We start from the raw sequence: 18055 nt of genomic DNA on the forward strand, positions 1-18055 counted from the left end.
GTCCAACTGAGGAACCTGTTGGCTGCCAACTTCATGGGGCCTCTCTAACACAATGTCAACAAAACTGAACATGATAAGATTCATAAAGATAGATTTTATTGCCAGTGGTGGGAACATTGTCAGTTTTATCTTATAATATATAATTTATTTGCTTCAAAAATTTAATCTGCAATTATTTAGATCATCGATTGATGATTTTACCCCCTTTACGAGCAAAAACTCCAAATGTTAGCTGGTTACAGCTTCTGCTTTTTTGCCTTACCAACCCCATTGTTTTTGTGATTTCTGAGAAGTGACTCCTGCAACACTGCAATTTTTATTTACAATACAATCTATATTATGGACATAATGATTGCAAATAATTGCTCAATTGTGAAAATAATCAGCAAAAAGTAAACTATTAAATGTAAAAGAGAGATGCAATATTTAGCCCTGAATTGTAATAGAGCATTATAGCAGCAGTATAACACAACAGAAATGTGCAAATATTCAAATGCAGTACAAGTATCTCAAAATTGGACTTAAGTATATGAGCTGCAGTACTGTTGAGTAAATGTTCTTCATAACTTCCCACCACTGTTTATTGCAGGACTGCTGGGATACGTTGTTCAAGTGTTCTCTAAGGGAGGTAACAAAAAATGTTGACAGGTTTGAAGGCTATGAGCATTATCCTTAGCAAAGTGTGTCCCGAATATTTTGTCGTCAGTTTTTTTTTACCCTTCAATCTGAAAACTGGGACCTTATTAGGACCCATCAGACTCTGTCCATTCCGAATTTATTTGAACGAAATTATGAACAATTCAGTTTAAAAATGCGCCAGACCCACCGCATCGCGCTTAATATGGTTTATAAACATGCATTTATCCATAAGAAAAATTATTTACATGCAAATTTGCTCTCGATGTGTGAACGTGTAAATGATTTTAATCAGGCGTTATGCGCGGAGTGCTATTGCGTAGTGCCGACTGTGTCCCCTCTGACAAGAAGCTATGGGATTAGCAAAATAGTCCACAGATGCGTGTCTTTCCTTGGCTACCTTTCAAAAGATTCTTCATTAACATATTCTGTCACAGAGATAGTGTTATCGTTCCTTACGAGCGCTAATAGTTGTTGTACTTTCTTGTGGAAAAAATGTTAATACCCGTGGCTTTGAGCAGAGCTGGGAAACTAACTTACCAGCTGAACTAGCAGGCTAGCGCATAACCAGGCTCGGCTCGACGACATAATAGGCTGCTGCTCTGCCTTTTGGGAACACTGTGTGCTCGTTGTGTCACATCGAGCCAGCTATCACCGAGGCGATTTTCTAACAGTATCTCTGCTCTAGCTTATCTTTCAAGATTGCCTTTGTTGTGTAATCGTCTGCCCGGACCGTGGCACCAGCTCCCTTGCTAGCAACTTAGCCGGTCCACGGTGTGTTCGCAGCCTTAGCAGAGCACAGCCCTCATTGCGCTGGCTAAAAATACACTTCTTGTCCCATGTTCAGTGCCCCTCCAAAAGTGGTGGGCTAGTCCAACGTTGGACTTGTGTTCGGCTTTTCTGGTCACATTGCTCGGAGTTTGACACTCTACATGGTCACTACAGTGAAGTTAAGACGACTGGAAGAGCGAGTCGGACCCCGAGGTTGTGAGCCGAGCTGGCCTGATATAACGTTATACCGTGCCGGCTGGTGGGCTTCACGTCGGTGGCTGATCGGTGGCCGAACATCATTTTGCCCTAATGGCCTTATCCTGTCATCAGTAGTAATATAACAAGCCTTGGTCCAGCCCAGGGTTGCAACACCAAAACTTTGTAAAGGTCGGAGATAAACGCTTTGTTTCCACTGTCAGCTGGCTGAGGTTGGAGAGGCGGACTTCATCTGTCCGGAGCAAACCACCATGTCGGAGGATAACAACGCAGACAAGTTCATCAAGGTAATTTTAACAAAATCAAATGTGAATCTTCATGCAGGTAGATATTGTACTAGCTTTTACTTTTGTAGCAGGAATCAGCTTTGCTCTTAATTTAATGTAGTTCAACTTAAACAAGTGAAGCTGTCATAATTTACGCTGATGGGGGAAATGTTAGTATTAGACAAATTTCACTTTATTTGTCTTATATTCAGATTGGTGTTACTCTTGTCAACATGATCTTAATTTCTTATTGCGCTAATAATGATTCCAATGTAATCTGCAATGGTAGACTTGACATGGCATCCATGGAGTTTTTTGTAGCATTGTAAATTATGAAAAGTGGCTCATGGAAAGTTTTACCCATGATAAACAATGTGCTTGGATCTATCTAGTACGGTCATGGTCAGTAACTGGTGACTTTTCCATCCACTCTGGCTCTGGGATTTGTTCCTGGCCTGCTCCCCTCCCACAATGTGTCACTGCCCGGGCATCTATGTCAGCAGTAAAATGTCATCTCAAGTGGCCCTGGGCCCTGCTTTCACAGTTGGGAGTGAAGTAGTATTTGAGAACTTAAACACACTCTCAGTTAACCGGGGCAGTTATCATGAAAAAAAGATTAGTGGTTTAGCTTGATAACTATGAGCTTAACCCAGGCTCTCTGGTGTGAAGACCCTAGCACTTAACCAAGAAATATGTCTTGTATTAAATACATTGCTCCTGATGTATTGACGGTGCATGTGGTTGGCAAGTATTTACAAACCCTTCCTCCTCTGTGTGAACATGCTAATAGCTGGATTGGAAAATCGAGAATTGATAGTCAGTTAATAATCAGCTTTGTTAGACCTGTTATCTAAGACCACCAATGCTGGATGAAGGGAAGTCAGATCCTTCAAAGATATGAAGCTTATAGTACAGACCGCTGGGCAGTTGCATAGTAAATACCAGCCCTAGTCCTGTGTTGCATAATAATCATGAATCCAGATTGTCATCAGCCTCTTTGTGTTCACAGGGAGCAGATTGGACTGGCAAGGGGAGCAATAGGGAGGAGACATTATGGTACCTTTTGGCAGTGGCGCATGATTAAACGCATTGTGTTGGCCAAAACCAACATCTTCTCAGGAAAGGAGGAAAAGGGCTTATTTAACAATTTTCTAGTCTCAAGTTTGAGGTTTTGTAATACAAACGAAGGACGGGTCTCTGTTAAATACCTCACAAAGCTGGAAATATTGACAAAGCAAAAATGTATTCAAACTCAGCACAAGTCTAATTATAAGAACCTCAACCCTTGTCTTCCAGGATAGCATCCCATCCATCTTTTAGAATCCTTTTGTAGGAAGCAGTGACTAAGCTTACCCACACATACATGTTTTTCAAGAATAATGTCGGTGAAGGATTATACTCTCATGAATCTAGACAGGTGATAATGGATAAAACAGTGCTAACACAAGGGGGAAATGCACAGTTCTCTTACTCAGTCAAACGTCAGTAGAATCTGCCAGACTCCTCTGTAAGTGTATCTTATGAATGTTGTTTAAAAATCAAATGAAAAGTCTACATTATGATAAACAGCAGTTTCAGTTCTGCACAAAAGTTTGCCTCTTTTTTTTTTTTTTCCTCAAACATTTGATATGTTGTTGGTTTGGTTTCTGTTCCCAACAGGAGACATCCATTCTGGACGAGTACAACATAAACTGGACACAGAAGTTGGGAGCTGGCATCAGTGGACCCGTCAGGTGAGTGTGAGAGAGAGTTTGACTTTCTCCACTCTCTAAATGTTATTTTTTTTCCTACTGATTTAACTGTGTTTGTGCTGTATAAGATTAATGTCAAACTGTTACTGCTGGGCAGTGTTGTATAGACAGAACATGGAACAAAATGTTTTTATTAAACTAGGTCCGGGACAAGTTGTATTGCATAACCAGGCGACATCATCATGGTATGTGTCTGGGATTGAGAAATCAATTGCTGGGAAATGGGTAATCTTTTTGGAGTGGATGTTTTCTTGGTTAAGCTCAGCTCTGAGAGCGGGACCAAGATCACTCAGACTACTAGTTTTGTTTAGATGTGAAAATAATGTATTGTGACTCAGCATATTCTAAAATCCCATGATAGGATTAAGGAGAGATAAATATTAATATACTGCTCAGCCTCTGTGGTGCATAATTAAACCACTGTTGTGAATGTTGCTGTGGAGTGCATAAGATTAGGTTGCGACCACACGGTTGGAACTGGACAGTTCAAGTATGATGTCAGATCAGATGTAGATTATTTGCTAAATGAACAAACTTTCTGCCTGTTGCCAAAGAACCTCCCTACATGTTCCTGATGTTTGCCTCTTATTACTTCTCCTGCGGTTTTATTGCGTCATTGTCACTGTGACACCAACTCACCAGCACAGTTTGACCTTATGCTTGACACATTAACACATGTTGAGAATATGAAAGGGCTAGATGCTTGTCACTTGACTGGGCTTTAACGCACTGGACTAGCTACCAGTGTGTAACATGTGTTACAGCGTCACAACACGAGGCTTAATATGGAGATGTTTGTGTGACCATTTTTGTCGTTGCTGGTAGTGGCTCAGTTGGCTCAGATGCAATCCATGTGCAGCATGCTGCAGCATCTGAGGCTGTTATTCCAACTTAAAACTTTTCTCACTCACAACCTTAAGTAGAAGTATTTTGGCCTGTTTTTGAAAGTCTTTTTGTGTCTAATTCCTTAGCTTTTCTGCAAGTTTTAGTCCACATACACTTAAAATAGTGGATGCTTGTTAATGCACTAGGCATCAATTATAAACCTCAGCAGTTTTCTTTATCTGTGCCCTTCTGCATTCTTCTCTTCAATCATTTCCACTCCAAGCAATGGAAAGTAATATATCACAGGAAAGCAAGTATTTCTTAAATGCCAACAATAAGCAGCAATGCCTCGAGTCTTTTTACATTTAAAGCAAAGTTATGTGGTGGACATAGAAGACAGACTGAGGTTGTCATCTTGCTCGAAATCTGTGCATTGTCCCGCAAGCTGAATCAACACCTGTTAGTACCAGTGTTGTTTGCAATATCTGTCATATTCAGACATTTGCCAGTAATGTGTGCATCAGTATTCTCCCGCGCTTTAGCTATTGCTGGTATAATCTCTTCATATAAATAACTTCTATTTGTCTTGAGATTTATTCAGTTACTATAAAATGTTACAGAGAGGCAGTGGCTGCTCCAGCAGCTTTCTGAGTCTGTCTGTGCTATGTGCAGTGCAGACAGCCCTGCTGATTCCAGCGGTAATGTATCAATGCCTGTCACTGATTCCTACTGCCCATTCTGCACTTTTAAACTATCACAGGTCTGCATCAGCACAGAGCAGCCTGTTATTTTCTAATATGTATAGTTTTGGCCTCGAGTGACAAAAATACTGAGAAACTGAATCATCAGCCTTCCATGTAAACTTACTCTTAAACTCTATGATTCATGCTGTACACTTGTTTCTTTTCAGGCAACTCTTAACCACCCCTTCTCTTTATTTTTCTGACTCTGTATTTCACTCTGACTCACAGAGGATTTTGTCTGTTATGAATCTTTTCTTGATTCACCCCTGCGCTTACCTCTCTCTGTCTCATAACACATTCATGCCTTTAATTGTACCAGCCCCCATCTCTCCAACTGTGATTCATTAGGTAGGTATTGCTTTCCAGTGAAGTGAACTTTGGCCGAAACAGAATGTTTCTCGCAGTAATGCTTTAATAGTGTAATCTGAGTTTAAGGACCACAGGCTGGTGTTTAAAGTGAGTATTTGAGTCCTTGCTGCTTAGAGGAGGGAGAAATTAGTTAATGGGCTTTTCAGAAATGTATATCCACATTCTGTAGGTCAACAGTGCATTACATGGGATTTTCAGTTTATTTCAACCTTGTGACAATGAAGAATATACAACAACAGCCGAGTTTCTTTGGTTTTATTCTTGTTACTAAGATGCAGGCGCGATTTGTATTTCCCATAACAAGCTGTGATGTTGACAAAATACAATTCTGAACGCCAGATAGTCTGCTGCTGTCTTACCTCTGTGTTTATATTAGGACAAATTTAATTTCACAGCACATCTTACTCAGACTTAAACAGGGGCACAAATGTGTACCAGCTGTAAAACAACATTCATGCACAAAGAAACTGACAATAAAGCTTAAAGACATTTAAATAAAAACAGATATTAACCCCTACACAAGTATTTGAAACTCATGCTTTGCAGCTAAACATTGGTCACACCCACTGGAGCTGAAAATAGTAGTTTCATAGATTAGCTGATGGACAGAAAACAAATCTGTATTTGCACTAAAAATTGAGAAGAGTAAGTAAAAGGCAGAAAATTATCCAGTTGTGGCTTCTCAGATGGGAATATCTCCTGTTTTTCTTTTTTTTTAGCCTGTGGGTAGAAATGAATACAGAAATTTTCTGGCTAAATTTTGTGGAAATGAGTATGAAATGATGCACAGCACAACCAGATAATTTCCATTTTAAGGAATGATGCAGCCATAACAATAATGATTGTTGGCTTTAAATATTTCACTAAACGTAAACATCATATGACTTCAATGAAGAGTTGGAACAAGCCCTTACAGAATCATGTATACACTCTGTCGAATAAGATGGCTTTATCATCTTTAAAGCTACTTTTAAAGGCAGCAATCTGCATATTTATGTTACTGACAGCAAAGGTGATGGCACATTTGTTGAGGAAAAAGCAGTGTATCCACACACGAGATCAAAGCTCCTAAGTTTTATGAGACTACACATGGTTCCACGTGGATATCAGCTGTTTTTTTCAAAAGACTGGAGACTGTCTGGCATGTAAATGAACATCTGGTATCCTCTGAGATAATTTGAGGTTTTGGGCTATAAAAATAAAACAGACTTGACTTGATGTTGATCATTTTTCTTTGTCAGTAAGAATGCTGACACAATGCCTGGTTGTAACTGTTTGTTACCTGCCACACTACAGAAACCACCTCACTGATCCTTTAATGATCACATTGGTGACAAACATTGTGTTTAGTCACATGTTTGTTGACTCTTGTTTTCTTCCTGTCCAGAGTTTGTGTGAAGAAGTCAACTCAGGAACGCCTGGCCCTGAAGATCCTCATTGATCGCCCCAAGGCCAGAAATGAGGTTAGAGGAAACACTGTTGTGGTTGTGATTAATGCCCGTTGTTTGTTGCCTCCGGCCATATCAATATGCCTTGTTCTGTCTGCCTGTCTGTTATCTGTCTCTATTAATTCCTGTTTCCCTTTTCCTTGTCAGTCTGTCTCCTGTGCTTCTTGTGTCTGTTTGTATGGGCGTCTTTGTCCGTAACATTGTCTTCCTGCAGTGAACAGTTTATCTAGCAGCCTCTGCTTGTCATTAGCAGCCTTCTGTTTTGATCAGGCAGCTCATACAGCAGTTAAGCAGTGAGACATGCAGTCAAAACAAGCAACACAAACTTGCTTCACACAAGCTCTTGCTGCTGAACTGGGAAAGCTGTCACTGACGGGCAAAAACACACTGATTATTACTGCTAAACAAATTGAATTTTTTTTTTCATAATGGTATCACTGTTTTGGTTCGTCTTGTAAATTGCTCTTTGCTTAGTTGGACACTGCATGATTTTGCATCATTGCAATGAGTAAGTTGGAAGAAGCCTCCTTACTGTAAGCTGCATAATTTGTGGTATCTGTTTTATTTAAGTTCTTAGGGCAGATTCTTGAAATGAAAAGCATGACTTACTAAAGATAAAACCTATTGCTGTTACAGTTCTCGTGTTGCAGCTCATTTACTAAAGTACTAAACCACCTTCAGTTCCCAGCTGTTCAATACTCTATACTTCTACTCTATACTTCTGACCTTTTCTGTAAATATGATGTTATTGCTTGTCTACACATTGTGGCAGAGTTTGGCAATATGACATGTAAACTGTGAAACCATAGAAATGTGTCAGCTGGTTTCGCTCTATAGTTACTGAGGTATCACTTTGATATCTCTTGCTGCGTGGGCAATGTCACAAATCAGTGAGTGGGACCTTTTATAGGCAATATTAGATCAGAACTAACTGTGCCAGAATAAACATCATGATATAAAAGTATGTGTCATGTCATGGTAGAAAAGGCTTTTTTGCCTTTTTTTGACTTTTGACTTATCACAGAAGGAAAAGCACAGGCATTATTAGTAACATTACCAATGGCTCTGCTCTGTTCAGTGTGCATAGTACCAGGACCCTAGCTAAAATGAATTCAGCCATTGTTAATTTAATTTTTATTTCTTAGACCTATGCTTTTGGACATTTTATCAAAAATATTCTGGTTATGCAAAACTGGTTTATTAGCATTAATTTCCAAAGATATTCTGAATCATGTACTTGGAGTTCAGGGGTGCCAGTAATTTTGACCAGAACTGGGGCAATGAGTTAAAACAACTTAACCAACACTAAACTCATTTAATCTTTGCTGTAGTTTAACCACATTTTATGGATTTCATTTTTCATTTCCCATTTCTGACTCTCTGTGGGCAGCAAAGTGCCCACACTCAACACCAGTGCTTTACAGGGACAAACAAAGTGATTGTCTTGAGGATGGGATGAAAATGTAACATATTTAAGTGAATTACTCGACACACGGTGTTTGAATCTTTTCCATGCAGGTGCGTCTCCATATGATGTGTGCCAACCACCCAAACATAGTGCAAATCCTGGAGGTTTATGCCAATAGTGTCCAGTTCCCACATGAGTCTAGCCCAAGGTAAAGAGATCTGTGTGGGTGTGAATTTGTTTGTAAAAATTTTGTACATTTCTTTAACGATCCATCTTCTCTCTTTCACTGTTTCCTCTGACCACCCACACCTTTCTTTTTTCACAGAGCACGGCTTCTGATAGTTATGGAGATGATGGAGGGTGGCGAGCTGTTCCACAGAATCAGTCAGCACAGGCACTTTACTGAAAAGATGGCCAGCCAGGTCACTAAACAGGTAGGTGAAGACACACATATGTACACATAAACAGACAAGAGTCAACAAAGACGGCTTGTCTTTAGGTTCTGTGAATTAGATTTTGTACAGTAAATATTTAATTCTGGTTAGTCGATCTTTGTTCATCAGTGGTTTTCTATCCTTTTCATTCTGTCAAGATTTGTCTGTCTGCATGTTTCTTTGTGTGAAACATTTTTATTCCTGTGGGTAACTGCATGTCTCACAGCCACTCCATGTCATTAACATCCCCCTGCTGAGATCAAGTAGCTCATGCAGCAGTTCAGCAGTGAGGCACATGGTCAAAGGAGCACATACCAGCTTAAATCAAGGCTGTAAAAAAAATTGCTTAGACAAACACGGTGTTTAAGGTCTGATGTGGTTTTTTTTTCCTCCTGTAGATCAGTCAGGCCTTGGAACACTGTCACTCCCTGAATATTGCACATCGTGACCTGAAGCCAGAGAACCTGCTCTTCAAGGATAACTCTCTTGTAAGTAGCCGGAGTTGCACTGCATTCCACGGAATAAATATAGACATGAATCCTGCAGTATTAACAGTATACCAGCACCACAACTGATGCCGCTGCTTATGCTTGCTAAGCTAATTAATTGCCCACACACAATACAGTATATGCTGAAAGGAAATTGCTGAACTTTAAGCTTGTAACCAGTGATTTATTTATTGAGACACTGTAAGGAAGAAAATTTTCTTGGCCATATCTGACAGACTGTGGCCAAAATATATAATATAAAAGAAGATTGAAGATTTGGAAATATCTCATCTGCAGTTATTACGATAGACTTTGAAATCCATCTTTACTCTGGCAGCTCCTTCATTAATACCCCAAATGTATTGTAAATGTAAACTCAGTGAAACCTCTGAGATATAAGCAAACTGAAATGTTTCACAGGAAGCTACTAAAATATGCATCCCTTGATGCTCCACATTCACACTTTTTACTCTGTGATTCTGTCTTTTCCACAGGATGCACCTGTGAAGTTGTGTGACTTTGGCTTTGCCAAAATTGATCAAGGAGACCTGATGACCCCTCAGTTCACTCCTTACTACGTAGCACCTCAGGTAAAAAGCAGCAAACATAGTGCACATAAAACAGGCTTGTGTCTATCTGGCTTAGGAACATCATAAACACATCAATAATAATAATTGAATTAATTTTGTCATGATGGATTTCTCCCACCACTGTTTCTGCTCAGGTACTTGAGGCTCAAAGAAGACACCAGAAGGAAAAGTCTGGAATTATACCTACCTCACCCACTCCTTATACCTACAACAAGGTGAAATCCATGTCTGCTGAATTAAGCATTCATGCTTACACCATGTTCTGTAAGCCATGTTCCTCAAATTTGATTGTTGATTTTTTTTTTTTTTTTTTAAAAACAAATGTCTCTTTTCTTTCTCCAGAGCTGTGACTTGTGGTCTCTTGGTGTGATCATCTACGTAATGTTGTGTGGCTATCCCCCGTTCTACTCCAAGCACCACAGTCGCACCATCCCAAAGGACATGAGGAAGAAGATTATGACGGGCAGCTTTGACTTCCCTGAAGATGAGTGGAGCCAGATCTCTGAGATGGCCAAGGACATTGTACGCAAGTAAGTGTTTTTCCTCTCTCTTTGCTAGAACAGCTGAATCACACATGGTTAACTCTAAAATCTTTTTTTTAAACACTTGTCAAACATAACTGATGCATAGACTCATTAGTTGACTCAGTAATGGCTGTTTGTGGCTCTTTGTGGACTGAAGCACACATGATGTGTTTGTGTTCTCCATCCATTTTTAACACTGTTTTAAGTTGTTGGCTCTGTTATTTTCACTTCACTGACTAAACTGTATATCCGAGTTATTTGGTTTGACTGCTGCTTGCATCTTATATTTTATTCCTGTATGTTACTGTTCCTGTTATCCCCACTTTTCTCTTGTCTTGTCTCCTGTTTATTTTCATTCATCCTTTCCCTCTGTCACTCTCACTCGTTTGTCATTTCTCTGTCCAATAATTTGTCTTCCCTCTCTTCCTCATCTGCTCCCCACAGGCTGCTGAAGGTGAAGCCAGAGGAGAGGCTGACTATTGAGGGAGTCTTGGCTCACCCTTGGCTCAACTGCACTGAGGCTCTCGACAACGTGCTGCCCTCTGCCCAGATGATGATGGACAAGGTGAGTGGGAAGTTAAAGGTGCGAAATATTGTACTGCACCAATGCTGTACTGTCGTGCTGCTGTTCCTGAATGAATAGACCAGCAGAGGCCACTGTTGAAAGTTAGTCAACTTGAGATACATTGTCCGCTTTTTCCTTTTCTTACTTTGTCCTCTTACCTCCCAGGCGGTCGTTGCAGGTATCCAGCAGGCCCATGCAGAGCAGTTGGCCAACATGAGAATTCAGGATCTGAACGTCAGCCTGAAACCCCTAAACTCTGTCAACAACCCAATCCTCAGGAAGCGGAAACTCCTAGGGTATGATTGCTCTTGTGCCACCTTTTTCTTCAGCTGTTCTCATCTTATGTTTTTAGAAAGTTCTGAAACATGAAATAGATCTTTTTTTTTTGTTGAACTGCTAAATGTAACAAACAGTTACTGTTCTCCTGGGTCTCCAACTCTCCATGCAGTCTATAGTCATTTTTTATTATGCACTTTAGGGGTTCCTGTATTTAATAAAATATCAACATTTGAGTCTGATGTGTTTTGGTGTCCACGTTGCAGCCCCAAGCCCAGTGACGGTTTCTTCATTAATGACCCAGAGAACGGAGGAGAAGACTCCAACGTAGCACTGGAAAAATTACGAGATGTCATTGCACAGTGTATACTACCACAAGCTGGTCAGTAAACCCTGGTGTCTAAGAAATTTGAACTAACTGCACTAAAAAACAGACGTCTTGAAGTAACATTGGTTTAACGAGAGAAGTGTCTTCAGTAGATTTGCTTTTCCCAGTTAGAGATGAAAATGAAGCAAAGAAGCTGCCAATGTGCTCAGGAAACAGACTATTGACTATTAATGATTTCCCAAAATGTAATTGGCTATAGCTTATCTGTGGCTACAAAAGACACCCAAATTGCTTAGATAGTCGCCCATGTTTCAATAGCATTGTTGAAATTACGAGGGAGCCAGGAGGGGCTTAGCTCCCCAAATAACCATCAGGTTTCCTGGTGTTGTAATGAATCATAAAAGAAATACATCAAATCGAACTACAATATTAAGCTCTGTTATGTTGGCAGTTTTAAATGTATGCCTGCATCCCTGCCCTGATCAGTATGCCTGACTTCATCTGCTGCAGAATTGTCTGTAGCATGATTGATCTGGATACGTGCCGGCTGTGCTTTCATGTGCTTTTTTAAAAATTTTGTACACCTTTATGTGATTAATGTGCGTGGAATTTCAGCCAGATCAGCGATTCTCACCAACCAACTACTGGAGTGCATTTCCTACCAACACATTCAGTTCAGCAGCCTCTCTCATATCATTTCTGTTGTGCATTAAAGCTGAGTGTGTTGTCAGTCAGCACGTTGTGAAGACCAGATCACACAACTTCTGTGAAGCAGGTTTCTCCTTTATGTCAGCCACAAAAATAAGATTTGGACTGGAAGGAATGCGGGAAACACCTACCATAGCAACAAAGTGACAAATTAATTATGAAATAAATTAGTTACGAAACTAGAAAGCCAGAGTGTAATACGAACATTGCTCAACAGGTGAAATTAATACATGCTGCTGGAATCCTAATTAGGCTACATGAGCTATATATATTCTAGCGTATAGAGTATGAGGCAGGATTGTGACGTTGTTCTCTTGGCAATACAAAATAGCTCTGAGAGAAAGAGAGCAGCTTCTGAGGTGAATATTTTTATTTGTCCAGGAGAGAACGAGGACGAGAAGCTGAATGAGGTGATGTATGAAGCCTGGAGGTTCAACAGAGACTGTAAACTGCTGAGAGAAGGCCTGCAGGGGCTCAGCTGGGACGGTCAGTACCATCTCATCCTTATGAGGCAAATGCCATACTAACTTTTCTTTATTGTCTTTCATATTAAACGACTAAAATCAAAGCAGCTGTTTAAGCTTTTGACATGTAGAAAAGAAGAGGTCTTCGTTCTGTCATTCATTGGACATCATCAACATAACTCCTGGAAGTTTTTCTTCTTCTTTATTTTTATTTACCTTTAATAACTCCCTACATTTTCTGACCTTTTTTGTTTCTTTTGCCTGCCAACAAAAAAAAAATAGTTGCTGTCACAAATGTAACTCCATTGTCCATAACAACAAATAAATATGGAAGACCAATCCTGACGCTGCAGCTCAAACCGATCTCAAAGGGCTGATGGATTATCAGTAAAGTTGAAACGATTGGTCGATTAATTGATTGTTCATCAGAAAATTAATCAACAACTAATATGACAATTGATTCATTGTTTCGATAATTTTTCACGCAAAAATGCCAAATGTTACTTAGTTCAAGCCTTTTAAGTGTGAAGGTCTGTTTTTCTTTCTTATGAGATTATGAAGTCAACTTTATAATTTGTTTGGTTTTCTAATAGACTCTTAGAGAAAGTGAAAGTTGGGTGACTGTTTTTTGTATGAATTAGTTAAGCAATACAGCCTTGACTTCTAAAGGCACCAGTGATTGATTCATTTATGTAATTCTTTTTGCACATCTAGTTATTCATTGTTACCAGGTCCCTAACCACCAGCTTTTTCATTGCAGGACGAGCCTTCTCAGATAAAGTTGACCGCTTGAAGTTGGCAGAAATAGTAAAACAGGCCATTGAAGAAAAAACGAATCTCCAAGAATCTCATTAGCAAATGCTGTTTTTCTATCTTCTTTTTATATTGTTTAATATGACCCTTTTTAACCCATATCTGTAAAGACGCTTTTTTATGTAAAATTATGCGCTAATTTTTTTTGGTGTTTTTTTTCATGAATCCACTTGCAAGACCTATTGTACAGCTGTAGATATATTTCAAAAAGGACTCATTGGTACTATAATGTTTTTTAAATGGACACTGGCAGAGAACATTGAAAAAAAACTATATTTTCATTTTTGCAAAAAAAAGAAAAAAGAGAAAAGAAGAGAAAAATCAGTGAAAGAAATTATTTTCTGGGAGGGAATTTTTATTAGCTGCTTGTCCAAGATGTCATGTGTTTTATCCCAGTTATTTCATTTTATTCTATTCTATTTTATTTTCCTTTAACCATCCTAAGAATTTTATTTATTTAAACAAAGAGTTCCATTATTTTATACTTAACTTGTAGCCTGGCAGTGGGCTCAAACTGTCTACGATGTGACTTTGTTCTTCCACACACTTTCTGACTCTCAGACCGAGTTTAAATTATATGAGTCTTTTGTTTTTTTGTGCAACTTTCCCTTGACCATTTTGTTATTCAGAGGTTGAGGCAGAGTGAAAATGGAGGTAAAAGAAAGTGTCAAAATATAAAAATGCAGCCTCAAATTTGTTCATTTTGTCACAACCCCTTTCCTAAAGCTGGTATGAGACTAGATCAGCATAAACACTGGCTGGTTTTCTTTTCGACTCACTTAGATCAAACTAATCTTAAGGTAAGGTCCACTTAGCAGCTTTGTCTCTGAGCTTTTAACTGTCTCGTTGCCTTCTTTAGAAGATTGTTTTTTCAGACACCAAGATGGGGTTGAAAGCTCTATAGTGCTGGAAAGCTGGTAAGTAGACCTTAAGTTAAGACTTCATTGTCAAACTGTTTCGGAGATCAAGACTGAGTTTTTACACTCAACTAGATTCACGTAGGTTTCATAATCTCCACATTAAGTGATGATACTGTTTGTCAGCTTCTGAAAGTTGTGTCTGGCAAGTAAAATGAAGTAAATTCTTTCAAATATTTGCAACAGTTTTTCTGTCTGAACGTTTATGATGTGATTCTGAAAGGTCTAAAGTTAAGTCTTCATTTAAAGTTGTTGACGTCTGAAACAGACACAATCTGAGCTGCTTTGACGTAAAGTTGTATCTACTGGAACTCAGACCAGGGTCAGTTCATATTTAGGTCCTTTTAAAGCAAGACCGCTTGCTACTTGAGCACACAAAATGCACCGGACATTTTTGGTGCAATGTCGTTGTTGTCGTTATGACGGGAACGATCTTTAGGAGGTTTCAGCATGAACCTTGAACAGCTTTGTTAGGTTTTCAGTGTCATAAAACTTGCTGTGCTACTGAATGTGCAATAGGGCAATAATTTAATCATGTATTCACAATGCATGCATGTACATGGCAGTGAGATAGTTTGTATCAATTTGTCAGTATTGCTGTCTAACACAGATCTTCCCTTCTTCCTTTAAATGGTCTTAATACTAGTAAATGCTCCCTCTCTTTGCTCATTGTCACCTTTTAGTTGTAATTTATATTATATCATTGATTAGACAGAGTGAAATCTTTACTGCACTGTTTTACTCTAGTGCTCCAGTCATATCTTATATCATTTCTCCAGAGAGGGGTTGAAAGAAGGGATTTGTATTCAGGTGTTTGAATGAGGCTGTGGCGGCTAAAAGTGCATGTTCTCTTGTTCAGTTCAAAACCCCCGAAGTTTGTTCTGAAATTGCCCTTTGATTAAGTCTTATCTTTATACAGAATTATTTTGTAAACATGCTCTCATGTCAAGATACCTGCATTAACCATGCGTTTTTTTGATCTTTGATCTTTTTTATCTTATGAGAAATTATGTCTGTGCGATATATCATTGTTTTCCAGTGACAACCATGCATCTACAATTCTGATGATAAGATACACTGAAGGATGAAATGTTTCTTTATGTATTTAAAAGAAATTTCCTACTTGTTAAGATAAATAGACCATTTAAAAACTTATTGGATTATATGAAAAACGCTTTGTCTTTGCTTAAAAAAAGTCTTTTTTTTTTTTTTCTAAGCTTGTGAAAAGTTGACATTTTGGGGACATGGAACAGTGACAGTACATATGTAACTGACATGAAGACAAAGCGCAAGCCCTCCTGTATGTCTGTATTTCTTATTTGAGTTTGGCTTAAAAACTAAAATTTGAGCAAAGGGAATCATTACTAGCCTGATTCTGAGACTGTCTGTCCTGATGACTGTTTATCATACAGTCTCCCTTAAAAGCTTAATGATAACCACAGCTTGTGTTTGAAAAGGCCTTATTATTACAAGTCTAAGTTTTACGCTCAAATGTGCCTTGTTGACGGGGCGGCATCTTCCTTCTTTCCTGTTATCATCAGTAGAAATAAATCACAGGATGAAAGGAATCATTGAAAGTAGTGAATAATATTTGTCCTTTTGGCTGTGATTTTCTTGTTTTCATGTGATGGTTTGGAAACTTATGTTTCATCTAGCGGCATATTTGTCGGGAAAAAAAATTAATCCTCTGGAAAAAAGGAGATTAGTGTATTGATTAATGTCATAAGATAACTCCTTAATTTACAACTTGAGTTCAACATTTTGTAAAATTTGCTCATTTCTTTCCAAGAGTTAGATGAAAAAATCCACAATTCATGGCTGTAACATCAGTTACTGTCTGTTGTACTATTTCTTAAAGGGCATAGCAACTTGTCTCCACTGGTTGCCTGGCAACATGTCCTAGCCAAGAAATAGTTTGGTACATAGCCCTCGTAAAATGGCATTTTGTTGTTTTTAAATAAACAACATTTAGCGTGTTATTTAGTCGGTTTACCAGTGCTAGTACCTGTTTCCTTGTATTTAACAGACAAATATGAGTGGAATCAATCTTCATATTTCTGCCACAAAGCAAATACCGGTACATTAAGCATAACTACTTCCCAGTGCTCTCTTTCAAATCCCCAATGACTAACTGATGAATTGATTAGTTGATGGACATTTTACAGACTAAACAACTAATCGATAAATCAAGAAAGTAATAAAAGTAATGGTTAGTAACAGCCCTATTTGCTTTAATGTGCAGAAGTCAAGTTTGTTCTTTGATTTACCTAATGTTGGATCATTCATCTTTGAGTGCAACACATCAAGCGTACAGTATTGCAGGATCAGCATAGCTTCTCACTATAGGTGGGACCTAAAATGCTGCTGTTTTGTTTTACTTTGACCATGTCTGTGTGAAAGTGTGACAGTTTATAATATAATTTATGTTTGGGTGTGTGTGCGCTTGTGTGTGGTTCACAGTGCTGAACCTTTTTTTTGTATTTCTGGAGGCCTATTAATGAATCATAGCTGCTTCCTCTAATCTCCTCCCCATTCACGAATAACAGAATTTATATCCTTTGCTACCCGAGAGATCATTATAATTGAAGGACGGTGTATATATTAGTAATTTTGTACTGTAAAGTCATGTATCATGATATTGATACGCCTATCAACCCCAAGGGAAGCACACGGTCGTGCTCCGACACCATTAACCTACTGTTTGCTTCTCAGTCTGGCTCAGTGTTACTAAATATCCCAGAGAGCAGATGGTTTTGGAGATGCTACCTCCCTCCCCTGCATCCTCTTGTTGAGTAGTTGCTGCTGCAGGATGCTCTCAGACTGACATTCAGGCTAATGCAGCCTTAGGCATATTTCACAAATATTATGCAGTTTCCACTAGTCACTTCCTCTCTCTTACCTGCTCGGTGAAAAGAGAGCAGCTTTCTGATTTTATACAAGAAAAGAGGCAAGATCTCTTGTTTCATGAGAGCTCCCCCAACATGAATGTTGAATGAGGATAAATGACTGTCTTAATTTAAATTTCTGCCTTTCAGCTCATTAAAAAATGACCTGAAAGGCAGAAATGTTTTAGTCAGCACTTCTGTTCTTGATAAATACCAGTTGCTTCCGTTTCCTCTGCACTCATAGAGTACAGAGAGGTTTGTTTTTTTTTTTTTTAATTTAAATACATACTTTGAGTTTCAAAAAAATGTTTGCCTCTTGATGTTGGCATCAAACAGAGATGCAAAGAGGAAGAAATGTATTTCACTTGAAGTAGCCATTCCTGTTTGTGTTGATAAGTCAGGGAGAAATGTGGAGGAAAGGAAATAATTTCAAAGTATGGAGCCTCCTCTCTGCTTTACCAGTCTTTCTTTTTTTTTCTCTGGTCTGGCAGTTATGTAGCATGTACCCAAATCCCTCTCGAAGGACTCACTGTATTTTCTGTCAACACATCTATTTTCTGCCCTTTCTGCCTTCTTTGGAATGTCATCAACATGCTGACTTTGTAATAAAGGAATTCTTTGACTTTTGAA

General features: G+C 38.8%; 1 protein-coding gene across 1 annotated transcript; it reads left to right on the forward strand.

Moving 5' to 3' along the window:
- The first annotated feature begins 979 nt into the window (after positions 1-979).
- On the forward strand, positions 980-13933 carry mapkapk5 (MAPK activated protein kinase 5). Its single transcript, XM_071483324.1, has 14 exons — positions 980-1910; positions 3549-3622; positions 6965-7040; positions 8544-8641; positions 8759-8867; positions 9266-9355; positions 9850-9945; positions 10080-10160; positions 10288-10475; positions 10914-11034; positions 11200-11330; positions 11577-11692; positions 12728-12832; positions 13571-13933. The coding sequence occupies exons 1-14, from the start codon at positions 1875-1877 to the stop codon at positions 13663-13665; spliced, it is 1416 nt and encodes a 471-aa protein (XP_071339425.1). The 5' UTR covers positions 980-1874; the 3' UTR covers positions 13666-13933.
- The last annotated feature ends 4122 nt before the right edge of the window (positions 13934-18055 follow it).

The sequence above is a fragment of the Trachinotus anak genome, unplaced genomic scaffold (genome assembly GCF_046630095.1).
Source record: "Trachinotus anak isolate AG129_WGS33_773 ecotype Australia unplaced genomic scaffold, CSIRO_AGI_Tana_v1 ptg000008l, whole genome shotgun sequence".
Classification (NCBI taxonomy): Eukaryota; Metazoa; Chordata; class Actinopteri; order Carangiformes; family Carangidae; genus Trachinotus; species Trachinotus anak.

Excerpts from the sequence above, each read along its gene's own strand:
- mapkapk5 (XM_071483324.1), top strand. The coding sequence starts at position 1,875 with ATGTCGGAGGATAACAACGCAGACAAGTTCATCAAG. Across the intron at positions 8,642-8,758 it reads CCACATGAGTCTAGCCCAAG|AGCACGGCTTCTGATAGTTA; the intron begins GTAAAGAGATCT and ends CTTTTTTCACAG. Across the intron at positions 9,356-9,849 it reads TCTTCAAGGATAACTCTCTT|GATGCACCTGTGAAGTTGTG; the intron begins GTAAGTAGCCGG and ends TCTTTTCCACAG.